Source organism: Zootoca vivipara, chromosome Z1 (assembly GCF_965207765.1).
Source record: "Zootoca vivipara chromosome Z1, rZooViv2.hap1.1, whole genome shotgun sequence".
NCBI lineage: Eukaryota > Metazoa > Chordata > Lepidosauria > Squamata > Lacertidae > Zootoca > Zootoca vivipara.
This window is the reverse complement of record NC_142583.1, coordinates 51,135,455-51,162,662: the sequence shown is the minus strand read 5'-3', so window position 1 is coordinate 51,162,662 and position 27,208 is coordinate 51,135,455. Positions and strand designations below refer to the sequence as shown.

General features: G+C 41.1%; 1 protein-coding gene across 2 annotated transcripts in view; it reads left to right on the top strand.

Moving 5' to 3' along the window:
• The first annotated feature begins 4,847 nt into the window (after nt 1–4,847).
• EGF (epidermal growth factor) overlaps nt 4,848–27,208 on the top strand; it is a 44,265-nt gene continuing 21,904 nt past the window's right edge. The window contains exons 1-10 of one of the 2 annotated variants that reach the window (XM_035112448.3): nt 4,848–5,514; nt 12,625–12,824; nt 14,725–14,906; nt 15,180–15,410; nt 15,758–15,960; nt 19,188–19,313; nt 21,047–21,169; nt 22,775–22,897; nt 24,526–24,651; nt 25,587–25,723. In XM_035112448.3, coding sequence (XP_034968339.2) covers nt 5,394–5,514; nt 12,625–12,824; nt 14,725–14,906; nt 15,180–15,410; nt 15,758–15,960; nt 19,188–19,313; nt 21,047–21,169; nt 22,775–22,897; nt 24,526–24,651; nt 25,587–25,723 — 1,572 coding nt within the window. In that variant the 5' untranslated portion in view covers nt 4,848–5,393. The remainder of the gene's footprint in view (nt 5,515–12,624; nt 12,825–14,724; nt 14,907–15,179; nt 15,411–15,757; nt 15,961–19,187; nt 19,314–21,046; nt 21,170–22,774; nt 22,898–24,525; nt 24,652–25,586; nt 25,724–27,208) is intronic. The other variant, XM_088660445.1, reaches the window with a different exon arrangement.

Sequence of the window (27,208 nt, the reverse complement as noted above, 5' to 3'; positions counted from 1 at the left end):
ATATTATTTAAAAAACAAAGTTGCATCAAATGAATAAACAGAAAGCAAAATATCTCAAAAATAAGATACACTTCCCATAAATGTTATCTGGAATATTTTCAGGTAGGTTTTTTCTTTAAAAAAATTCCTGTTTTGTCAATTCAAATCAAGCATTGACTGCAAATGGAAAAGGCATTCAAAGACCTCATAGTATCATCCTGTTTCTTTTCATATTGACCTCAAGGCATCCCACTTATTTTCCACAGATGCAACTGAATCTGGCCTAATTTGGAACAAAACTATCTCAATTCCTGATTAGAAATAAAGCCATAATTTAAATATATGTTTTACTTACAATTGCTTTTAATTATGTCCAGCATTGAGTTACCTAGTTTGTGCCAAGTTTCACCCCTTTTCACTTGAACTTTTTGTAGTAGAGGTACTGTTCACAATGAGCTAATGTTAGGAGAATGTGGGTCTCTCAGATTGTCTTGAAATAAACAAGACTTGGCCATTGCTAGTGCACTATATCTTATATTGGATTTGTTTGCTTCACAAGGTGAAACACTTCCTCCACAGTGCATTTTATACCTCAACTTTCTCATCCCAGTTGTGGAGAATTATCTGTCACATCCACACACACATTTAATGCACAGTTAATGTATATTGCTTTACCCAAAGAATCCTGGGAATTGCAGTTTCCCTCTCACGGCTACAATTCCCAGCACTCCTAACAAACTACAGTTCACAGGATTCTGGGGGTGGGAGCCATGACTGTTAAAGCAGTATAAATCCCCTAAATGTTTGGTGCGGAAGTAAGTTAGAAGGAACTACTGGATAGGGATTGGTGGATATGCCAATTTCAGTTTCTGACAGTCTCTCAGTTTTTCCAATCATACATTCTTCATATTTTCACATCAGTTTGCATTTTTAAAAGAAAACCCCCCACAAAAAGTTCTCATGAAAATTCACCTGGATTTTAGTGTGAGTTTCCCTTAATATACACATTTTTGTATGCCAATTTGCCTGATATTTTTGGAAGGATTTCCCCCCTCATTTAATGCAGTTTTTTATACTATGTTCAATGATATATGCATTTTGATGCAAAGAAGTGCAAATTTCATCTGATGACTGTGTTTTGGTTCGTGTGTTATTGTGTGGCAATGTCCCTCCCTCCCCGGAAATAAAGGACACGACACAGTGAAATAAGTTTAAGTGGGTGAAAAGGCCACAACTTTATTGGTTAAGGATGTTGAGCGGTATTGGCTTAGGCATTGGAACCTAACCGACTATATCCGACTGCAACCCGTGTGTTACAGTCCGGGAGAAATTAACCACCAAGAAGGAGCCCAGTGATATGTATCTACTGAGACACCTCCTGTGGCCACCGTTGGGGGGTGCTCTAGGGCCCTGACCTCCGTAGGCCCAGGACAAAGCAACCGCCCCCGGAACCCCTTTAACGGGATTAAATCTCCAATTCCGGGCAGAGGATGACGCAATCTGCCCCCCCATTCTTTATCTATGCAAATTTTCCAATGCCTAACCGCCAAACCAAGTTGTGACGAAATGCTATGAGGTAGGCGAAAAAACCAGATTGGCTAATCCAAGTGGAAAAAATCCTACCCGGCCCCACGGCCAACCGAGGCGACCGACTAATTCCATAGCAGCGTCGGCCTACCTGCCTAACTGCCTATCCAAGAGGGTGGGTGGGTGGGTGATCCGAACAGCTGGGGTTCTCCGAGGTAAGAGAGGCAGTGTTCCCGCCTCCGGCCAGATTTAAAGGTAGCGGAAGGCCCCGCCTCCCGACACTACTGGTCGGCCGGGCATGACGGAGGCGGGAACCAACTCTCGCGAGAGGGCTGAACTGCAGCCCCCTCGCGAGGGTCGAGACGGGCCACGCCCACAACACCACCTCCGTGAAATGCGGAAGTGGTTTTGTGTGGCAATGTCCCTCCCTCGGCTACAATTCCCAGCACTCCTAACAAACTACAGTTCACAGGATTCTGGGGGTGGGAGCCATGACTGTTAAAGCAGTATAAATCCCCTAAATGTTTGGTGCGGAAGTAAGTTAGAAGGAACTACTGGATAGGGATTGGTGGATATGCCAATTTCAGTTTCTGACAGTCTCTCAGTTTTTCCAATCATACATTCTTCATATTTTCACATCAGTTTGCATTTTTAAAAGAAAACCCCCCACAAAAAGTTCTCATGAAAATTCACCTGGATTTTAGTGTGAGTTTCCCTTAATATACACATTTTTGTATGCCAATTTGCCTGATATTTTTGGAAGGATTTCCCCCCTCATTTAATGCAGTTTTTTATACTATGTTCAATGATATATGCATTTTGATGCAAAGAAGTGCAAATTTCATCTGATGACTGTGTTTTGGTTCGTGTGTTATTTCAGAAAGTGCAAATTAGGTTTTAAATGTGAACTGAATCAAATCATCTCCTCTGCTCGATCTTCAAGGTTCCTTCAGGAAATCTGTTGCTATTCCATCCCTGTTAGGTAGGCAACCCAGAGCTCTGCTTAAAAGGCTCTAACAAAGGACAACTCACTAGCTTTTCAGAGCAGTCTGTTTCACTGTCAAACAGTGGTCTTCCTGGATTAGTTGAAATTTCCACTCCTGTAATTTGAACTGTTTGAGTCAGGTCCTGCTCCCAGGAGCAATAGAATCAAATTTATTCTATCATCAAAGTCATAGCCACTCAGATATTTAAAGGTGGCTGTGCTATCATCTCTTAACAGTATAATCTCCGGGTGAAACATAGTTCACTCCTAAAGTAACTAATAGTTTCTAGACTGTTTTAACAACACATCTTTTCTTAGCTGTGTAATGTTACTGCCCAGAACCTGATTGATTGATTTTTAGATAATCTATGCCAGGGGTTATCAACCATTTTGAGTCAGTGGACATATTTGGAATTTTGAGAAAGCGCTATGGGTTCCGGTCACAAAATTGCTGCTGTGGGGCATTGCTACTACATTTTAAAAAGAAGACGAAGAGAGAGGACCACTAAACTATTTACATTCATGGCTCTGCTGACATTTGCCTCTGGGCACACCCACCTTGGGCTGCAAAAGGTTTTCTATCTCTGCAGTAATGGCTGGAATGGATTACGATGTGAACAGGAGATTTAGTCTGCATAGATGTATAAACAACAATGAAACATTTTCGTGCCATTGCTGTTAGTGGCACAGCTTCTAATTTGCTATTTCATGCTATTTCTTCATTTCCAAGAGTGCACGCCTATCAGTTTCTGTCAGTTAAGGTCAACAAAGCCAGTGTTCCTAGCAATGGCTCTATGTACAGCTGTGGCATCTCCTGGGTGCTGCCAGGATTGCCAGCTGCTGCGTTGTGCAGTTCCAGACAGCAGTCCTAGGCTCATGTCCCTGCTGGAAGTAAACCCTGCTGAACTCAATGGGACCTGTATCATGCTGCTAATCATATAATAATATACTTCACATTTCACAAGGAGTTGCCTGAAGGGTCCCAACTAACTAATATACTAAAATACTTCTTTAGCAATGAGCAAATTAGGAAGCACAGAATTATTGCTGCTGTTGTTATATTTTATTATTGATATGCTGCCCATTTGACTAAGTTCTCCCAGCCACTCTGAGTGGCTCCCAACAAAATATTAAAAACACAGTAAAACACCAACTATTAAAAACTTCCCTGTACAGGGCTTCCTTCAGATGTCTTCTAAAAGTCGAATAGTTATTTATCTCCTTGACATCTGATGGGAGGGCATTCTACAGGGCAGGTGCCACTACCGAGAAGGCCCTCTGCCTGGTTCCTTGCAGTGAGGGAACCGCCAGAAGGCCCTTGGAGCTGGACCACAGTGTCCAGGCTGGACAATGGGGGTGGAGATGCTCCTTCAAGAGTTCAAGTCATGTTTAGGTGTCATGCTGAACCCATTCTGCAATATTTGGCAACAAAGGCCTGGAAGATAACAAGGAGCTGTGTCTATTCAAGAGCAAATTAATTTTAGAGGACCCAAGAGACTGAGATTTCAATGTTAGCAAAGAGGCACTGACAAGACAGCAGCTTGTCTGATCAAGCTAAAGGGCCTTAGGTGTCTGACAGCCCTAAGACAGGGGTGGAAAATCTCGGTCCTGGGGACGAAATGTGTTTCTCCCAACCTACTCATTTGGGTTTCAGGACTTTCCTCAGTCTGCAAACCATCCCATAGGCTGCATCATCCTTGAGTATTTTTGCCTGGCTGGCAAGTGTCCTTGAACTGTGATAATGGCTTGCCTGGTTGGAGAATGGAGACGTGTGTGTGTGTGTGTGTGTGTGTGTGTGTGTGTGTGTGTAAGAGTACCATCCATCTGCTCTGCCCCCATTTGCATCTCTTCCGGATGTTTGCCCATGAGAGGGATCTTTCAGGTCCCCAAGCCTGTTGTAAGGAAGAAGCCCTAGTTCTAAGTGACAGGGCCCATCTTGGGCACAATTTTGCTCTGGTTTGCCTACCAAACTATTGGATGTCCCTCCAGGCCCAGAGTCAGCATGCAGCATTCTTGGGCAAATACTGGAGGCTGCATATCCTCCAACATTTTGGGAGGGCAAAGCAGGACGTCCCCTGCCACACTATCCTGCCCACCTGATCTCTGTGCTCCTTCTTCCATGCCTGATCTGAGTGGAGATTTGAACCCCAGTCTCCCAGGTCCTCCTCCAACACTCTAAATCACTACACCATGCTGCTGCTTCCCCTCTCTTTTTTTCTTTTTCTTCAAATAGACAATTAGCTGGGAGCGATTGTCTAGCTATGCATTGCCTAACTTCCCTGGACCATGGAGCTGGCTACAGTTCTATTTGCAAACACAAGCTTCACTCAAGTGGCACTAACAATACAAGAAAGAGGGGGGGGCAAGAAGCTGTAGGAAGAGAAGGACCGTCATTCTAACATGCGTACAAAAATGGGATCTATGTTTTGGGGGACTACAGTGTCTTTGTTTATTACTTTCAAAAGATTTCTTTAAAAATTAGTGCCTTCGTATATCCATATAAACCTGCAACAAATTCATTGTCTTGATATTGAATTTTGCAGTAGCACATGTGATTTTTTTTCTTTTTTAAGCCATGTTAATTTTGTAACAAGAGGGTTAGGCATTTCATACTTCACTTCCAAAAAAGAAGAAGAAGAAAAAAGGCAGAAGAAGTGTGTGCATGAGCAAAGAAGAGATCACCCTGGAATTTCTTTGAGGGTGAGAACTGGAGTCAGTCAGCCCCTCCGCTCTCCTAGTGTCAAGTTTAGCCAGACCACGGAATTGAGCTGGGCTGTGATGTGTCTCTGCTGTCGTAGATGCACCTTGGGAATGAGGACCCCTGCTTCTTTTTTGTCTTGAAGATGCCTGAAGTTGAGCAGTCTCGCCTGTCCTACTGACACTGAAAAAGTGGGTCAAGACTATGTCGCTCGCAGATCTTTTGCTTGTGGTTTTTAAAATCAGTTTGGTCGGTCTGTCAGCTGAGAAGCTCTGGAGCTGTCCCAGAGGATACCAAATGCAGAAGGAAAATTCCTCTGGCGTAGGTGAGTGAATTGGTTCCCCCCCTCCAAACTTCAGGTCAGTTAAGAGGCTTAGCAATGTGGGGCTTTTTCGTTCGACGCTATTTTCTTTAAAAAGAAACCATGTTTATGTGCCTTTATTCTTTGGAGTCTCTGCTATGTTTGCTGTGCATTTTTAGAAGAAATAGCTAGGACTCCAACCTTGAAAAGTTTCCAGTGGAACAGTAACAGGTGCTTTGAGATGTCTGCCAAGAAACTTGTCAGAAAAAAACAACAAAACAAAGCATGCAGGAGAAATATCTGGGTGAGAGGGGTGGGTGGGTTTGGTATTGATACATTTAATGGAAGTTAGGTTCATATGTGCCTTGGAGTAACTAATTTGCAGCAATTGTTTCTTGAGTAATTCATTTTTTTAAATTGATTTTCTTTCTACCACTTTAAGAGTTCTTGCTTCCCCATAAGAACACTGGGAACAGTAAGTTGCCAATGAGTTTCACCTGTGAAAGATGCCTATCCCCCCCCCCCCCCGAACTACCATTTCCAAGGAATGTAGGTCTGCAGTGTAAATATAATAGATATTGGCTGCTAGCATACACGTGCTTACTTGGGAGTAAATCCCATTAACTCAGCAGGACTTGCCTCTGAGATATCTTTATTGAGAAGTGTTTCAAAACCCATGAAAGCTAAAACCATAGCAATAAGAGCTCTCATCAGATGGATCAAATAGTTGAAAGGTTTGTTATTTGCTTCTCCATCACTGGGCATTGTTTTTTAAAAGGCCTATTTACTAGCAATCCTTTGATTTCCTTAAAGTGAAGGTGAATTCACGTGGCCCTTTTATCCACTACAGGTTTAATTTTTGCAGTTCAAGACCCTGTGAAGACCCTGATCTTGGGAATAATTCTACATTTAGTTCAAATCCACAAAATGCAGGATTTAGCAGTCAGGATGGGACTCCTTTATAGATCTTGCATGAGGTCCTTTTGTTTATTGCCCACACTGTTTGTTTGTTTGTTTGTTCATGGAATTTCCATGCTGCTTAATGTAAAAAGGCGTAAGAGATAATTATGAGGAAAGTCAATATAAATCCATATAGAAATGCAACATTAACAATCAAATAAAACTTTAAAAAAGCTGACTAAAACCAGAATGAAACTATGTACCATAGATAAAACTTAGCATTGTTCAAAAAGGAAAAAGGACCGCCAATCAGAAAACTGTGATCCAGAGTCCAGCATCTGGGTAAACATAGTGGTATGAATCTGGGGGCAGGGGTTAGGTTGTATGACTGACCCTGTGGTTGCGGCGCTCATCTCATGTTATTGGCAGAGGGAGCTGGCGTACAGCTTCCAGGTCAGGTGGCCAGCATGACAAAGCCACTTCTGGCAAACCAGAGCAGCACACACTGTTTACCTTCCCGCTTGGAGCGGTACCTATTTATCCACTTGCACTTTGATGTGCTTTCAAACTGCTAGGTTGGCAGGAGCTGGGACTGAGCAACGGGAGCTCACCCCGTCACAGGGATTCGAACAGCCGACCTTCTGATCGGCAAGCCCTAGGCTCAGTGTTTTAACCCACAGCGCCACCCGTGTCCCACTGTATGCCTGAGTCCCTTCCAATTCCTGAATGCAGCAAGGATTCACTTGCTGGAATAGCCCGGCCAATTTCTTGGTAATAGCCTATGTACAGGTAGGTCATTAAGGCAACAAAGGAAGAGACTCTGGCCAGATATCAAATGGGTGTGCCACCTCCCTCAACTGGCCGGTAGTTAGAAGTACAAAAGCCAGGATTGAGCTAGAAGCAGGTGGCAGGCAGAAGCCTGTGAGGGAGAGACATGCTTGATTTCTGCTGGAATTCAAGTCTGTGGCTATGGGAGCAGCAACACCTCTTAGGGTGTGAACCTCTTAATTGTAGCCAAGTTGTATATGTGTGTAAATAAATCATATATCATAAAGACACCACAGTCTCTAAGGTCCCTCATACCTCACCTCCAAAAGATTGTGGCTGCATAAACATTATACATTTAAAGCACTTTTGAAGCATATTTCCACCTCTCAAAGAATTCTGGGCACCATTGAGTACCTCTCACAGAGTTATAATTCCCAGCAACCCCTAAGAAACTACATACAGTGCCCAGAATCCTTTGGAGAGAGGGGAAATGTGCTTCGAATATGCTTCAAATAATGTTTGCACAACCTCAATCTTTTGGAGGTGAGGTAAAATACAACTGAATTAACATGAAGTATATTTTCTCCTCAACATATGATTTATAATTGAAAAGAAGAGTAGGGAAGAGGGGGTGGGAAGAAACTTGTAGCAGCACAGCAGATAACACTCAGCAGCAGCATGTAGCAACCTAAATTTGGAATAGCTGAATATCGCTATCATACTAGAAGATTCTGTATAGGCATTGGCATTAGGGAGGAAATAAACAAGGGCAGACTCTGGCTCACTTCACAATACACCAATGTGGACTCTGCCTCCCTGACAGGCATACTAATGCTTCTTCACCTTCTCTAACTGGGTCTTTTTTTTTGGACTCTTGGTAAATGAGGTTGCTTGTGTATAAAGATGCTAAGGACTGGCTGCTAGCATTGCAATGACATGATTCATCGTTTTTGCTCCTTCTTAAGACCCTCTGCTGAGATGGCATAAAGAGGCCTTTGAGCTGGGAGCAGAACCTCATTCTTCCATTCTGCGCTGCCTGCCAGAGCATTGTAGGAAACTTTTGTTCTCCCTAAGAGGATTTATTTAACACAGGGAAAGTTCTCATTACGGGGAAATTGTTGCCAGGGTATCCAGAGCAGCTGCAGGAAGATGGCAGCTACCTCACTATTTTGATGGGTGTGGGGGAAAGACAGGCAGCTGATGATGAGGAAGACTTGGTTGCACTTGATATTGTGGGATGTATGTTAAGAAACAGCATCTTCTCTACAAAAAGACAGATGTTTCCGCTGCTGGTTAAAACGGGCAAACCTGGAGTTGCCAAATGGAATAAACAAAAACACCACCCCCTCTGTTGCGGAATTGGCATGTTTTTCAGTCTGCATAATTATGTGGAACTGGATAAATTCTTGAGGTGGGCTTTGCCCAAGGTATTGGATGTCTAATCTGTAAAGGGCAGCACCCTGCATTGGCCAGAATTGCCTGATTTGTCAGCAAAGGGAACAAAGGCAAATTGCGGCTATAGGGAAGAAATCACTTGTGACGTCAAAGAATTATAACATCCTAGAGTTGTCCGAAAGGACCATCACAGGTATATGACACCATCATATCATCTCACCACATTGGCTTTTGATCTACAAGAAGGGCCAGCAGGTGATGATGGGAGGGGGGGGAGCTTTTGCTGTTTCTTTTACATGCAATTCTCTAGCTAGTTAACATGCAAAACATCTAGTTGGAGCCTGTAGAACTTGGGTGTCTATGCTTGAAGCTTAGCTGCTGTTCGGATTGAATTCCAGGGGTCTGATTTTTTATTTGTGATTATTTGAATACCAAAATCTGTAGGATAAAGATGGAAATGCATTGACAGTCAAGCACTTGTTTAAAATGAGTTACATGAATAGAGCCTACTGAGCTCCAGCTGTAGAGCAAACTAAATAGAGTACCTATTTTATTTAACAAAACCCAGTGCCCAAATCCAGTTCTATTTGTGCTTTATAATATATTACTAGTGGACCTGAATGAGGATGTGACAGCAAATGTATCTATCAAGTTTAATGGTGACAGCACACATTTTCAATTCAAGCTGCATTCAGATCACATGGATTCTCATTTCTGGATGGGGGCCAAATTATCAACACAAATAAATACAGGGAGAGTGGACACAGTATGATACTATGCCCTCAAAAAGTACCTGAACATTATTTTAGTCTGATCATCAACTGTCATTCCTTGCTTTCTTTACCAGGTGGTGTCATCAACAGCAAAATCTAAGACAATAACCCATACTACTTTATTTACAGGAATCAAAAAATGGCAATTGGCAGTTAACTTATTCCAAAACTTGAACAATTAGAAACATGTTTGGACTGTGGTTTACTGTTGTGTTCTAACCTATAAATGATTACTTTATAGATATTGATGAATGTATATTTTGCTCTAGGAGGCTTAGGGCCATGAGAATTTGTGTCCCAGGCTTTTTAGACTCATTATACCTCTCGGTCCCAGCTCCTGCCAACCTAGCAGTTTGAAAGCACGTCAAGTGCAAGTAGATAAATAGGTACCGCTCCGGCGGGAAGGTAAATGGGGTTTCCATGTGCTGCTCTGGTTTCGCCAGAAGTGGCTTTGTCATGCTGGCCACATGACCTGGAAACTGTACGCCTCCTCCCTCGGCCAATAATGCGAGATGAGTGCTGCAACCTCAGAGTCCGTCATGACTGGACCTAATGGTCAGGGGTCTCTTTACCTTTACCCATGTACTATCTGAAACAAAAGGGGTTCATTGGTTGCCAGATGTGATTCCCCCCAGCTCTCCTACCCCCACTAATAAAACATATTCAAGGAGAGATACTTTTTGTGGGTAATTATTACATAATGGTCTCTTGAGTCACCCATAATTCAAGGATCAGCCAAGTGCATGGTAGGAATTTTCTTAATGGGATATCACTTTGGTTTTTAGTGTCCTGTTGAAAATAGATTTTGGTGGTGATAACTTGCAATGGTGATATATTGATCCTCTCAAATTGATTGAGATACTTAAACTGTTGACTTGTTTCAACTAAGGCGTAATGGTTTTAGCTGACCATTGTTTCTGTCTGTAGGATTCACACGGGAAAAAATAGCATAAATGTGTTTATGCATTTAAAATATTGATACTCCTTTCCCCATATACTCAAAGGTGACTTATGGCAACATTTTAGGACAATAGCAAAATCATAAGAACAGATTTTAGAATATCAGCAAAAACAACAGCAAGAATACTTTTGCCATCATAGCTATTCACCCCTCCAAAGTCCTGTTGGACTAACCTACCTCGGTGTGAAATTCCATGTCTCAAACAACTTAGTAACAAAATGTATGTTAATGTTTGGTCAAGGGAGTAACTGGAAAAAGTGCAAGCAGGACAGCTGTCAGATTCCTGAGACAAATCAACTTTGTTGCAGTTCAGCCTTCATTTACCATGTATGCAAAGCAAGTCTACATAGTTTCATATTCTCCCAGTGCAAACAGCAGAAAGCAACATCACTTCAAATGCAGGAGCAACTCTGAACACTCCAAATACCCCCCCCCCAATAAACCACACTTTGTGATCTTTTCTCTTGAGTCACCAAAAACCAGGACTACCCATTGAATAAAAACTATACACCAGTCTAATATTTATTAAAAGTGTTATTAGATAACTCAAAAACAAAACCTTAGATTCGTGGAGATTGTTTTGAGCACAAAAAACCCAAATGTCTAGCTGTATGATAGCAATCATGTGCTTGAAGCTCATATATGTAAAGCAAAACTACAGTTAACTTGAATTTTAGGGTGAAGGCAAAAGAAACAACTCCTTCATGGATCACTGCCTTGTCGTGGCGAAGGGGCTTGAATAACTCAGAGAAGCTATGAGCTATGGACTGGATGAATCCCAAGCTGGAATTAAGATTGCCAGAAGAAATATCAACAACCTCAGATATGCTGATGGCACAACCCTGATGGCAGAAAGTGAGGAGGAATTAAAGAACCTTTTAATGAGGGTGAAAGAGGAGAGCGCAAAATATGGTCTGAAGCTCAACATAAAAAAACTAAGATCATGGCCACTGGTCCCATCACCTCCTGGCAAATAGAAGGGGAAGAAATGGAGGCAGTGAGAGATTTTACTTTCTTGGCTTCCATGATCACTGCAGATGGTGACAGCAGTCATGAAATTAAAAGACGCCTGCTTCTTGGGAGAAAAAAGCAATGACAGCATCTTAAAAAGCAGAGACATCACCTTGCCGACAAAGGTCTGTATAGTTAAAGCTATGGTTTTCCCAGTAGTGATGTATGGAAGTGAGAGCTGGACCATAAAGAAGGTTGATCGCCGAAGAATTGATGCTTTTGAATTGTGGTGCTGGAGGAGACTCTTGAGAGACCCATGGACTGCAAGAAGATCAAACCTATCCATTCTGAAGGAAATCAGCCCTGAGTGCTCCCTGGAAGGACAGATCGTGAAGCTGAGGCTCCAATACTTTGGCCACCTCATGAGAAGAGAAGAATCCTTGGAAAAGACCCTGATGTTGGGAAAGATTGAGGGCACTAGGAGAAGGGGACGTCAGAGGACGAGATGGTTGGACAGTGTTCTCGAAGCTACCAACATGAGTTTGACCAAACTGTAAAACACAGGCTGCACACCTGTCACAGGTGCTAACCTGTTCCAAACCAAACAGCTTTCCAGTTATCTTCTAGGAGTGCCTGGAGTTTGTCAAGATTTTGTTATCTATACCTGGATAATGGGTTCAGTGTCAAGCCAGTCATTTCAGGCTGCATCTAGATTGTCAGTATTTTGCGGGAGGGATTCAAGTGCATACCAGAAATTTAGGTCTGCACAATTAGTGTGTGTTAAAGTGCTCTGTGACCTAGTGCAAAAAAATCCACTTTTTTGTGAAGACAGCTTACAGATAAAAACAATAACTGCACTATTAGATGTACAGCTGGATAATGATCCTTGTGTTTGTTTAAAAACCATTAAAATTTGTTTTAAAAATGTTAAAAAATAGAAAACCAAAACCAATAACCCCTAAAAGCATAGAAAATGTTTACTAATATCCAATTGTGTGATTTCCCCAGCAGAATGGACCTCTGCTTGTGCAATGGGATCTTCCTTTCCTGTCCTCACCTCTCCTTGCAAACATCTATTTAGAAGATATCTGAAGGCAGCACTTATATAGGAAAGTTTTTAATGTTTGATGTTTTACTGTGGTTTTATAATTTGTTGGAAGCCACCCAGAGTGGCTGGGGAAAACATACCTATGTACCCCCAAAATCTGCTGCAGAAGGTTGAGGTACTCCTTGGATAAAATTCTGGGAACACACAGGGAACAGGTGGAGGTGAAAGAGAGGAAGAGGAAGGCCTGATGTATGAGTGGAAGTCAATAAAATTCTACAACATCCAAAATTCTCTACTTTTTTGTATTTAACTTTTTTCTCTTTTCTTGGCCTTTTTAGATCCTACGCCATTCCTAGTTTTCAGCCAAGGAAATGCAATCTTTAGAATAGACACTGAGGGAACCAATCACAAAAGACTGGTGGCTGATGCTGGCTTATCCACATTAATAGATTTTCATTATGAAGAAGATTGCCTTTATTGGGTGGACACTGAAGAAGGTCTTCTCCGGCGAGTACACCTGAATGGTTCAAATCAACAGGTAATGGAATGTTGTGAGTCGAGGCCCCGCCCCCGCTTGGTGATAAAATAAGACACATGGACACAAGTATTTTAGGTTAATGGGCTAAGAAAGGTCACAACTTTATTGGTTGCAGAATGTGAGTGGTATTGGCTTAGGTATTGGATCTGAATAGACTCTGCAGGGAGTCACACAAGGGTCTGTAGGGGGAGCTTGTTGATGCAAATCAACTGGAGCTTTCCCCTAGAATCACCGGGGATCATGCCATGGCCCTAGCCACCACCTGGGCATCGGACAGGAACCACAACCACCGGATTCCTTTAATGGAATACCCTCAAGGGGAGGGGTAGGTGATGGCCACAACCTCCCATCCAACATACAACGCCTTTTCCAATGCCTAACCGCCTAACCTTACAAAGTTGTGATGATTTGCTACGAGGTAGGCGAAAAACCAAGTGGCTGGTGCCAATCTGCCAAGTGGAAAAAATACAGCCTCAACTTCTCACCCTCAGCAGCGAAAATTCCTTGGCAGTAAACAGAGCTTCTGCCCCTCCTTCTGAAGCATGTCCATGAATTTAAACCTAATTATCTTCTTTAATCATGGAGATCCCGCCATGCAGGTTAGCGTCCGGGAGTTCCGACTCCCCATGAGTGCTCTCGGCCCAAGCCCCCCTCCCCTTGAACAGTCGGGGTGGGTTTGGGGGCATCGCGGGCCCGCGGGCCCTCTCCGTAACACCCGGAGAGGTGAGGGGGTTGCCATTTACTCCCCTAGCAACCGCCAAATTCCTCATGAAGGTCGGAGAGATGGAACAAGGGTCAGCCATTCCTGCAGGCGGAATAATAATAATAATAATAATAATAATAATAATAATAATAATAATTGTTAAAATTTGTACACTGCCCTCCATAGATGTTAGTGCAATTCACAACATAAAATTACAATATAGAAAACACATTTTAGCTGCTGCCCTCTCAGCACTCACCAACTAAATTCACAGTATTAGTAGGAGTGATGGACGGTCTATTATTAATGAACATAACTAGGGTGATCACTCACCCTACTTTACAGAGAGCAGTCCTCTAACTGAAGGGCTGACAGAGGACCACCCTCTATTTCAATGAGTCCTGTCTTGGAAGTGTAAACCAAGCCCAGTTTAAAGATAAGTAAGAGAAGAAGAAGGAACAGAAATGGCCTTGAAGTTACAGCAGCCTTGAGCAGGCATACACATCGGCGGGTCACAGTTGGTGAGATGTATTGTAGCTCTATATGAATTAGAGTAATTCTTTCTAAATTTGCATCTATACATATAAATTACAATTTTAATGCAAAGCTGTTTCCTCTTTGTTGCATTTCTTTTTGTTTGTTTGTTTGTTTGATTTTTAAAATTATGTCTCCCTCCCCTCTCCTTACTTTAAGCTAAACGTGTTTTGTGCATTTACATGTACTGTAGTGTGAGATAATATCTTGAGTAAGATATCTGGTTAGCCGCTCTACCAAACTAGACATGATGTTAAATGAGTCATTAATTTTATTGTTTCTCCTACTTCTCTGAGGAGGAGCAAAGGTTTAAACATCTCCCCATAGCACTCCTAATGACAATTCCCCCCCACAGATGCTAGGAGAAAGCTGCTATTTGTCAGGCAGACAAAGCCAAGGCTAAAATGTCCAAGCAAGGAAGGTCTCATGATAGAAAAATAGCATACTGTAGCTGCTTACACATTTAACAGGGCTTTTCTTGCTTTTCTGGTAAACGCATTAATGTACATCTCTTAGTGGTAATCTCAGGCAGCTTTCATCCTGAATTGTTTGATTAAGCTTCATGAATTCCATTGCTTTGCATGGCATTCTGATTCAACCAGTGATCTGGTGTCTTAGTATAATGACAATTGGGTGACAATTGTTCCCCCCCCCCTATTATAGACAATTTACCACATAGAAAAAGATGTTTCTGGATTTGCAGTGGATTGGATAAACCACAACTTTTACTTCGCTCACTACCAGAAGGCCACAATTGAGGCAGTTGACATGGATGGAAACCATTCCCAAATCATCATAAATGATGGACACCATCCCACAAATATTGTGGTTGATCCAAACAGAAGGTAACGCGGATTGGCTTTATGGCTTATAGTGACACAGTGCTGAAATAAAAAAAACGCAGTTTAGATGAAATGTAGACTGAAGGATCCTCTGTGGTTTGGAGGACTGGGAAAGGGTTATGTACTCTGATATTCCTTTTCATCTTCTCTCTCCTTCCTCCTCTTTTGTATGCCCTCCAAGTTATGATAGCAAATGAATTAAGTGAGAGATTTAGGATCTGCAGCTCTTGAAGCAATTTTAATAGCAATAATGGCAATCACTGATTTTATCAACAGGTTTTTATTTTGGTCCTCTGAAGGAACCACTGACAGTATCTACAGAGCAGTTCTGAATGGGAAAGACGTGTGGAGACTTCTGAGGAGCACAGGAAAAATCAGAAGTATCTCACTAGATTTTATTGATCTGAAGCTCTTCTGGATCCAATATGATGCCAGTGATGAAGTTTCACATATTGCAAGCTGTGACTACAATGCTAGTTCTGTTCATTTGCACAAATACATAGTGCGGTATGTTAACGAATATATGTTATATATATGTTAGTGGATATATAATGCCAAAGTGTAAAATAAATTGCCTCAATCTAGCCAGGAGACATATGGGTTCTACCCCATACATTTAAAGTTCACCCAACATGCTTTTAAACCACATGGCTTCCCGCAAAGCATTCTGGGAATTGTAGGTTTCCCTTCACAGAGCTACAGTTCCCAGGATTCTTTGGGGAATTCATGTGCTTTAAATGTATCTGGATGTGTTTTAAATGTACAGTATAGTAAGGATCTGCCCTGTTATCTCTGAATTGCTGCCTAACTGGCTAGAATGAACAGATGCAACTATTTGCTTTATTTTCCCCTAGAAACCAACTTTCCGACATATTCCTCTTTGCTGACCACATGTACTATTCCGACTCAACCACTGGTAGCATTTGGAGAGCCAATAAATATACAGGAAAAGATATAGTTGCAATTAACCTGCAGTTGTCACTTCTCCCACCTGCTGAAATAGTGGTAGTGCACCCATTAAAACAGCTCAGCATAAAGATGGGTTCTAGAACATTTGGTAAGTTTCCATGTAATTTGATTATCAAATATTTAAGAATTTTAACCTTAGCTCATGTTGCATAGTTTTTCTGCTCGGTCATTAGTATCTTGTATCTCAAATTATCTTGTACCACCCTGTTTTGCTACTGTAATGACATTCAAGGGTAATTCCTTATTCACATTTTCCAACCAAACCTTTCAAATGCCTTAACAATGCTGCAATTGAATGTTTCTATATCTAGAAATTTCTTTCATCTCTCCCCCTGTTCAACATTGCTTGGCTAAGCATGCTCATCGTGTAGGTATAAAATCGGCATTATTAATATCACATTCTCCAGCACCTCATTTTAAAAAGAAGCTCTCTCTCTCTCTCTCTCTCTCTCTCTCTCTCTCTCTCTCTCTCTCTCTCTCTCTCTCTCACACACACACACACACACACACACCTGTATCCCCCTTCCCTTGATATTGGCACACAATAGCTCTTACAACTTACTTTTGTTTCCATTTCCAGTAATGTGATAAACATGAATATCTCTCATTTTTTACATTTATATCCATTTTACATTGATTCATCTGAAGTTTTTCTTCCTCTAAGAATAAGTCATAGTAATACCCATTGTTCTTCACAGACATATTGTATAATAATCAACCACCGGAAATCCATTTGGAACAAATGTTTGCACGTTAACTTGTCCCAAATTTTGTAGTTTTTCAAACCACCCTTCATTGTAAAGTCCTTATTTTAAAAATAGACGTCTCTGAGGATACTTCTGGATTAAATGGCTGTGAATAAAGGATACTTCTTCCCCACAAAACCCACCAATACATAAGATTGAAATTAAAACAATGGTTTACTTTAAGCAATAGGAATAAAACTGGAAGAACACCAAAGGAACTTGGCTTGATGAATGTGTTCCTGACCATGCTTCTCTTCCCTTCAGCCTAATTCCCAAATCTGTCACATGACACTCTATGCTTGTGTACTGCTTTCACTGCCAGTGTTGCCTGAAAGTCTGAATGCCGCAGTGTACAGTACATGCATAGCCATTGTACATGCATAGCCTGCCCATCTATGGACCATTCACATGCAGGGCCTTTACAAACAGGAGGAGGGAGAGGGGAATGCTTGGGCAATTGCAAAGCTTATAACACTTCAAGAAATATGTATATAAAACCTGTCCACCTGTATCCTTGGGGACCGTTGCTCTGTTGGATGTGGTAGACGGTGAGTTTGTTGCAGTTTATTCTTGTAAATGGAACACTGCTAATCAGTTGTGTGCGCTCAGGCAAATAAAGATGATTGTGGGCTGGTGCTGAGGTGCCATCCTGTTGTGGAGGCTGATGCAAGCAGTCAACCTAAGCTTAGCAAACATCATTGCATAATATCACCTCAGTCAGCCTGTGCTCGTATTGACAGGAGGCCTTGCATGTGTGCATGCTGGGGAACAGGCAATCAACACTGTAAGTGATATGGGTCACAATGGCTGACAACAGAGTGGCAGAGGATTCTGGGAAAGTAAATTGTCCATAAAAATGAAGGTACTATATAGTAAGGTGCAATTTATTGACTCATGTGTATGCTCCTAGTTGCCTTTTCTCATGACCTTTTTGGCTAGCATAATATAGAGCTGTTGAGATGAGATGAAATTTCCCTTCTTTCCCACCTTAATAATTAGTTCGCTTTTAAAACGAGCTCTTCATTGACTTCCTTTTACGGCAGGATAGACTGGAGCATAGGAATTTGAAATGGATGTAATATAGGCCTCCCTCACTCCCCCACCGATGACTTCTTATAAAACATTGAGGGGGTGGAAAGAAGCTTAAGTTGCCCAATCCAGATGAAGCCTTTGGACTTTGCATGTGCGTTGTTTAGCTTATCCAGCCCAAGGACCTGGATTGAGGGAAGGCTAATTAGCCTGAAGTACAAATGAGATTTGTAAGGGGATCTTACAACAAGGGAAACCTGGAAATGAAATCATGTGAGCATTAATTCAATGCTCCGCAGAGGCTAAGTCAATGTGCGCTGGAGTTAAAAGTGCACAATCTAACATTGTTTTCTTTTTCTGTGCTTTTCACATACAATACAGAAACTGTTTTAGCTGTCAAATGCTTGCTAAGGTCAAATTTGGGTTATTAGTTGCAAGCTCTTTTCCTTCCACTAGATTAGTGTTCTGCTTCCAACAGGTCAAACCAGGATGCCTCCTACTGTTTTACCTGCCCTTCCCTCGGCGTTCTGACTTATCTTTACCAGGACTCTTTCATGGCACTGCACAGAACTACGTTGGCTTCAAAACCAATGCAAAGCGTTTGTGCAATGTCATAGCTCTATTCATAAACAGTGCACCTTTATGAAGTAACAATTGTATACAGTGACAAAGCGGCATTTGAAGATGAAACCACTTACAGCCATGTTCTGTACAATGTTACTACCGGTATCAAAAGAACCCAAGGCTTCCTTTACTTGAGAGAGAGGGAGGGAGGGGGGGGAATCAGTCTATCATCTCTCTCTCTCTCTCTCTCTCTCTCTCTCTCTCTCTCTCTCTCTCTCTCTCTCTCTCTCTCTCTCTCTCTCTCTCTCCCTCGCATCTATCTATCTATCTATCATCTATCTATCTATCTATCTATCTATCTATCTATCTATCTATCTATCTATCATCTATCTATCTATCATCTATCTATCTATCTATCTATCTATCTATCTATCTATCTATCTATATCTAATCTATCATCTATCTCATCTTCCTACCTATGCCTTAGATAGGTCATTTATCTGTATATGTCTGCACACACACACACACACACACACACACACGTGTACACACAACATTCATTCATGCATAAACACACCTATATTTTTCTGCTCAATTTTTTACACACAGGCCTTTTTTGTAGATATATTTGCATCCAGCTCAGTTTCTAATTTCCCTAATTTGTAATTGAGACACAGACAGCATTGAAATTCAGATTTGTTCTTCAAGTGAATCTATTCTCCAGGAGGACAGTACTGTAGCAAAGCTCCTTGTAGGTGCTGCAAATCATCAGAAGGGCAGGTTCGGTGAGAGGGGCAGTGTGCTAGAGTAGGCAGAGGTTTGGGGATGGGGGCTTGGGCAAGGAGTAAAGGGAAGGGGTTTTTTGGGAGGAAGGGATTGCTGATGGAATCCACCAGGTACATCAGCCCCTAATATATAAATAAAAACTGGGTGCATTCTGAGTCACTCTTTATCTTGATATAATCCTCTTTTCCAGAAAGAAGGCCGTGTCTTTCAACTCGAAAAAGCTGCAAGACAAGTACCTGCAAGCGAGACCCCAAGAGCAGTCGTTGCAAGTGTATGAGTGGGTTTACCTTAAGCAAAACAAAGCAATATTGTGAAGGTAATGAATGATAACTGCTTGTGACTGAATGATGTGGGTAGACAGACATACTTGTTACTCTCTAGTCTTTAAACTATAAACAGATGCACTAAATTGGGAAAAATAGATGGTGTTTCTCCACCGTATATAGGGACAAAAATGTCAGACCACAAGACTGCTCTTATGAAATCTTTCAGTCTGGTTCACAATGCTGGACTAATTTGAGGTGGGGGACAAGGAGGCCCTTTGTGAAATGCACAAGCTCTAGCTCCTGACTCCCCCATTATTATTATTTTGCCAAATCATGGCTCCCCACACTTTTTAGATACAGTAACTAATGAGGCTGTCCATTATAATCCAAGTGCTGGTTTGTTCAGAGTGAAGCAGGGGATTCATGAGACATAATACACTCTAAACTGATCAGCACTGAACACTGGACATGGAAATAAAATGAATGCCAGTCTTTTGTAGAATGAGTTGCCCCAAGCATAGGCATGTGTGATCCAAGACAGATGATGGTTTCGTGGCCACCAAGCTAAGTACATATTAGGTACAGATAAGCGATGAAATGTTTGGTTGTGATCATGCTATGGGCTCCTCCAGACATGGGGATTTATGTGCATGATGCTATTGGGATGGTCACACACAATCACACTTTCAATAGTATTTGCATGGTTACATGGGATCCTGCTTTTAATACTGTTTCTGGGGTGGTGGTGGGGGGCAGTCACACTGTTTCATTTCCAAACAGGGTGTATTCTCTAACTTCCTGCTGAAATCCCATTACTTTTCATACCACAAATATTCTGGAGTTTTTTTGTGTGTCCCAGTTTTGTCATGCTATAGCTCTTCTGGACAGCACATTAAAAACTGCCTTATATTGAATTGGGTCTGTTGGTTCATCTAGCTCAGTTTTCTCTCCCATTAGTTGCAGGAAGTTTCCAGTGTAGTTTTGTATTATTACTATTTACAGTGGTGCCTCTACTTACGAATTCAATGCGTTCCAAACACATATTTGTAAGTCGAAAAAAATTGTAAGTCGAATCCCATAGGAATTCATTGGGAGAAAAAATTCGTAAGTCACAGCAACCCTATCTAAAAATTCGTAAGTAGAAAAAATCCTATCTAAACCGCATCCAAGATGGCGGACGGAGCTCCATTTGTAAGTAGAAAAATTCGTAAGTAGAGTTATTTGTAAGTAGAGGTACCACTGTATTGAATTTGCATCCTGCATCTTATCTGAAGAACTCAAGGCAGTTTACAGCATAAAAACACAAAATACCTAATAAAAACAAGAACAAAAGAAGCCAATAACCCTCACCTCCCAAAAGTAGCATAGCTGTCTTCTCTTACTCAAGACATCCAAATGTGAATATTGGGCACCTGCAGATGACCTGCTTGCTGATTTATTTGGCGTGAGATTAGAAGGCATGGACTATTGAATGAGCATTCACTTTGATTTGTTTGTGTAGAGGTTAGGTAATGAGGTTGTGTAGAGGTTAGAGCAAATGTTATCATACACTTTCTCTGGTGCATTTCCCCATTACTTTCCTTTTCACAAAAGTCTGATCTTTGTGAGGGTGGGTTTGTTGTGCAGGAACTCCAAATCAGCTTGAATTGTGTAATCTGCATTTGCATGTGAACGAATCCCACCCCCAAATAGTGACAGCCCATAAAATCATTAATGATGTTCTTACTTTTTTTATTATTAACCCCCCCCTGAGTTTTTATATTTGCTCTTTCCTCCCCATCAGATGTCAATGAATGTGCATTATGGAACCATGGATGTACTTTAGGTTGTGTCAATGTCCCAGGCTCCTATTATTGTACATGTCCAAGAAATTTTGTTCTACTGTCTGACAAGAAAACTTGCCACGGTAGGTAGCTGTCAAACACAAATACTAGCATGTTTGCTCCTGCCTTCTGAAGTCCTCTTCTTATAGCAGTGGAGGTTTACCAGCACAGCCATGCTAACACTTTTGTTACATAGGGAAATAGGAAGTTGTCCTATGTTGAGCCAGATCTTTGGTCCATTTTGCTCCAGATCTACCAGATCCATTTGGCTTAGTCTTGTCTCCAATGACTGGCAGTAGCTCCCTAGGATTCTAGGCCGTGCTTTCCCCAACCCTACCCTGGAGAAGCTGTGCAGTGAACCTGGGTACTCTGAATGCAAAGCCCAAAGGCGTTTACCGATCAATCCTTCTTACCAGGGAACTCTGGGAACTGTAGCTCTGTTAGGGGAATAGGAGTCTCTTAACACTGCTCTGCACCCTTAACAAACTAAACTTCCCAGGATTCTTTGGTGGAAGGCTCAAGTGGTATGATACTGCTTCAAATGTTTTATTATGAGTTTGTGGGTCCCAGGGTTCTAATCCCTATCATCCTAGCAAGTGTTAAAATATAGATCAGGCTAGCTTCCTCATAGGTGATTGCCTGGGGAATGGGCCATTAAGGGAGCAAAAGAGAGGGGCTCGGGGCTCCTCCTCCAGCTTGCGAATATTAAGAAGGAGAAAAGCCAGAATTTAGAGCTGAAAAGTACAGTCATACCTTGGTTTAAGTACGCTTCAGTTTGAGTACTTTCAGTTTATGTACTCCACGGACCCGTCTGGAACGGATTAATCCACTTTCTATTACTTTCAATGGGAAAGTTTGCTTCAGGTTAAGTACGCTTCAGGTTAAGTACAGACTTCCGGAACCAATTGTGTACTTAAACCGAGGTACCACTGTATGTATTATTATGATCAGCCTCTTATTTCCAAATTCTAAAATCTTATTCAGCAAAATGAGGAACCTGTGCATTGTGAGATTAAGAAACAACAGCCATGAATGGTCTGAACAGATGGGGACAAATGAGATTTTCCTCCAGATCAAACATCGTTGTTGGATCATGGACTCCTCCACTTTTTCATTGTTCAGCTTTCATGTTGCTGACATCACTGTACTTGGGTAGGGCTGGTCATCTTCCTTCCTTCACACAATGTTGCTTATATGCAGCAATTTCTCTGTGTCCCAGGTGCACCATTCAGTATAGCTCAAAAGGCAGACAATATGATACACACAAGCAATGCTGGAAGAAGACAAATAAATTGCTTCCATTTATCTGGACATGTGACTTTAGGCACAGTTCCTCCCCCCCCCCATCCTCCTGGTCCATTAGATACTCCAATTCCAATAGCCAGTCTTTTCCCTCCTTACTTACAGCAGTGCCAGTCCTTGCTCCAAAAACCCCAGAGGCTAAACTATGATCTTGGAGGCAAGATGCATTATTTTGGTTATAGAGACCTGCATAGCTTAATTCTAAAGGCAGAGGTACTGTGTATTAAATCATACACTCAGAGACTGTCTTGTTAAAAGAGCTGAGGCTTGATGAGCCAGGATGGCTGAAATCTATCCCTTCCTTGAAATTCCTGCAAACCATTATTTCCATTGTTCAATCCATTCCCCCTTTAACTCGTATTTCCTTTGTTTTAAACCTACTGTAGAACTAATTCCCTGTCCAAGCAGTTACATTCATTGCAGCCATGGTTGTGGGCAGACAGTGAAGGGGCCTGTTTGCTTTTGCCCTGAGGGATCAGTTCTCCAAGCAGATGGAAGAACATGCACAGGTAAGCATGCGGAGAGTGAGCCACCTGCCTGGGAGGTGAGTGTGTTTGTGTGTACTCACCACCACTCTTGCACTGTCCAGATTGGTATCCTAGGAATAAGAAACCCATTTTTATTAGCAGCTAAATCATGTAACATAGGTAAGCTTCAAGTTGGACTTCAACCCAAATGTTCAACCCAAATGCCCAGCCTGCTACAAGATTTTCATCATCTACAGTAGCAACCCTGTGAGGGACAGGTTGCAATGAAAAACAGAAGGCAGGGAAAGGGTTAAAGCCCCCACCCAACTCATCATGAGACATGGATTTAAAAGATGCAATAAAACATGAAGCATCCTCTTGACAAGTTTCAGGATCATTGGGTTTCACTGCTTCATTATCCAAAGCCATTTCATATTGCGGTGTGTGAACGACTTTCATTTGGTGTGTCATTAAATGAGGTTCGGATGCTTAATATCTGCTAGAATTCATTGCTTTTTTTGGCAGATATTCTTCTGGCTGTTATGAACAGGGTTTTAAAAAAATACAGTTTTCCCTGGTGTATGTGTGATATTCATTCATTTTACTGCAAATGTTTTATGGAGCTTATGGATGAAACCTTTTCCTTAAGTCTTTGTCCAGCCATAACATTAATCGTTTAGGGCTGCACTATATGTTACACACAACTGTATGTTTTTAAATCTTTCTTCTGGTGGTGGAGAGGGTTAAGGTGTGGGAAGGGGTGATTTTAAGTGTAGGAGCAGCAGTGTTTTTAACCCTTTACATACCCACTACTTTTCAGTGACAACATTGCCCCACCATGATGTCCGCTTCTTCTCTGCGCAAAATCTCTTCTCCCAAAGCTGTTTTTCCTTAAAAGAAGCAGATTTCAAACCATATGTTTGCATGTGACATGCAGATTGGCTTGTAGAGGTTCTTGCTTAGTGGACACATGGGAACTGCAGCAAAATGTTGCAGCGTTTCAACCTTCCTAAAGTAAGCACTCCTGTTTAGGGTTCTAGTCTTCCAATCCCGCTCCCTCCCCACCACTCACTATCTTCTGAGTTTAAGACTCTGTATACACGTTAACTTTAAAGAACACCTCTTCCCTCAAAGAATTCTAGTTTGCTAAGGCCTTCTGGGAATTGTAAGTTTGTGAAGGGTAAACTACAGTGTCCAGAATTCTTTGAGGGAAAATAATGTGCTTCAAATGAGCTTTAAACATATAGTGTGTACACAGGTGATGCATGAGTAAACCTTATTATCCTGAGAATATTCCATATATTACTAAATTAGAGTGGTGAGGAACTACAGCAAATCTTCCTGAAGCTATCTAGACATCGTGACAAGTGTCCAGACTTGCTAACTGTCAGGGACAGCCAACCATGAGGAATGGATTTCCTTTTTGGGGGGGGAGTTTGGAAGAACCTCCTTGCCTTGAAGCTCCAGTGAGACAAAATATGGTAGAGGAGACCCTTCCTTGGAAGCAAACACAATTTTTGAAAAGAACAGTCTTGTTTTAGAAAGTTTAATAATGTTTAGAAAATTTAGTAACAGTTAATAAGGCTTCATTAGGGTGGGTGGTGATGTTTAATGTAAGCCTTATTGTAATATAGTTTTAGTGTTCAATTTTTTTTAATGGTCTCTTAAAGGTTGTTCATCTCCTGATAATGGTGGTTGCAGCCACATTTGTGTCTCTCTGAGTCCATTAACTTGGGCATGTGATTGCTTTCCTGGCTATAATCTCCAGGAGGACAAAAGACACTGTACTGCTGCAGGTTAGTATCACAATAGTTGGTTCCATTACAAGCAAACATGATTTCAGTAGTGACGAAACTCTGGAAGTGTACTGAATACATTCTTGTCTGACATCACTCTTTCTCCTTATGTTGAGCTAAGGGGAAACCATTTCAACCTCTGAAGTTGGCTGTGCACAATGTTGATTGGCTGACAGCTGTGATGTCATCATTCCTTTGCTCATCTGAAGCAATTTAATAATAATAATAATAATAATAATAATAATAATAATAATAATATTTGTAGCACACCCACCTGACTGGGTTTCCCCAGCTACTCAGGGTGGCTTCCAACATATATAAAAACATAATAAAACATTACACATTAAAAAGCTTCTCTATACAGGACTGCCTTCAAATGTCTTCTAATGATTATATCTGTCCATATGGTTTCATTGCACAAGTGGCTCCTTACAAAAATATAAATGTACAGCTCAGATAAAAGCATGGTGGAGAGATAAGACTGACAACTCAGGTTTTCTTTGAGTTTGACCTTACAGAGAGAGAAAATTTTTACAGAGAAATATTATTATTATTATTATTATTATTATTATTATTATTATTATTATGTTTTGATTACACCAGACCAACACCAGACTACCTACCTGTGACTTACAGAGAGAGTTTCTCTAATTTCCCCTAATTTCCTCTGAAGTTTCTCTTTCTTCCCTGCATTGTGGCTTTTTTCTCTTTTCCATATGGAAAAAGAAGCATATGCCATTACCATTCAAGTGTCACATTCTGTTTTTCTGTAGACTTCATTAAAAAAATGCTTTTTAGGGAAAAAAATGGTCTGCAACACCCTTTGTCCTTAGTGTGCAAAAGGTATAAGTAGCTCTGTAATCCTAAAGGTTTCTTCTCTAAAGATTATTATGGGACTAGAAGAGCTAACAAGCTATGAAATTTGTCACAAACAGGGCCGAAGCCATTTCTGTTGTTTGCACAGAGCCGAGAGATCCGCCGTATTGGTTTTGATGGAACAGATTACACAAATGTACTCGAGTGGCAGATGGGAGTAGTCTTAGCTCTTGACTATGACCCTGTTGAAAATAAGGTAAGGCTTTTACAAACTAGAGGATTTTGAAGTGTTGCAAGGACACTTGGCTTTTGCTTCTTTGCATTTTAACCTCTTGCTTACTGGTTCTCCTTGATGTGCATTAGTTTAGATTAGATTTTTTAAATTTCTGTACTGCTTGATATATTTAAAAATATCTCTAAGCTTGGTACAGAAAACTGAAGCAAAATCAAACAACTTAAACAAAACATTGTTGCACGCCACCCGTTCTCCGAGTGGTACGAAATTCATGGTGTTCCAGGCCCTTATCCAGGGTCTGTGCTTCCCTTTGGGAATGAGGCGCAGCGTAAACAATAGCAATATTACAAAAATACACAGTTACATATACTGTAAAAATGTTACATTAATACAAAGCTACTAGTATGTATAAATCAGTATCAAGCATTTTGCTTCCGACACAGCCTCCAGCTTCTCACCCAGGGTCCAACAAACTCACAGCTCACCCACAAAAATCTCACAATGAGAAGAGTTCTTGGAAACAACCGACGACCTGCTATCTTTTTAGATAATGTACCATATTTGGACACAGTTGCCTTGTGCTTATGTCTTATGATCTTAAGAATCCATCAATGGTTAAATGGGATTCCTCATTTGCTTTTGCTTTTTTTTAATTAAGTTTTTGAAATTTTTTTATACATATCAAACAAAACAATTTAAAACATTAAAATACAGAGTTACCCTTAGACCTCCTTCCCTCCCTCCATGGGTTCCATCTTTAAGATTAAATTTACTGCATCTTTTACCCTTATCTATCTATTATATAACCATAATTACCATAAAAAATTCACATTACAAGTGTCTTTACATCCCTGCCAAAGATTTTAACCATTTACAGTGTTCTTTTAAATAAATTACAAATTTACTCCAGTCTTTAGAAAATACTTGATCTTCCTGGTTTCAGATCTTCCCCGTCAGTTTTGCCATTTCCGCATACTCCATCAGTTTCACCTGTCATTCTTCTTTTGTGGTACTTCTCCTTCTTTCCATCTCTGGGCTAGTAGCATTCTCACTGCCGCCGTTGCATTCATAAAAAAGTTTTTTATCTTCTCTTGGGAACCCTTCACCTATTATATATTGTAAAAAGGCTTCTGGTTTTTTGACAAATGTATTTTTTTAATATTTTCTTTAACTCATTATATATCATTTACCAGAAAGTCTTTACCAATGTACATGTCCACCACATATGATAGAAAGTTCCCTCTTTCTCTCTATGTTTCCTTTAAGTTTTATTGTACCACAAATAAGCATGCCACCCAAATCTATTATCATGACCCTCCAAATCTAGTAAATCTGTATTTTTTTAACAAGATCCACTCCTGCAACCAGCAGAGACAGGACGCTTCATAATATAACTTCAAATCTGGCAAGGAGAAGCTTCCTGTCTCTTTAGAATCAGTTAGTAATTTATATTTTATTCTTGGAATAAAAAACCAGGAATTCCTCATTTGCAACCTGTAGTCTGAC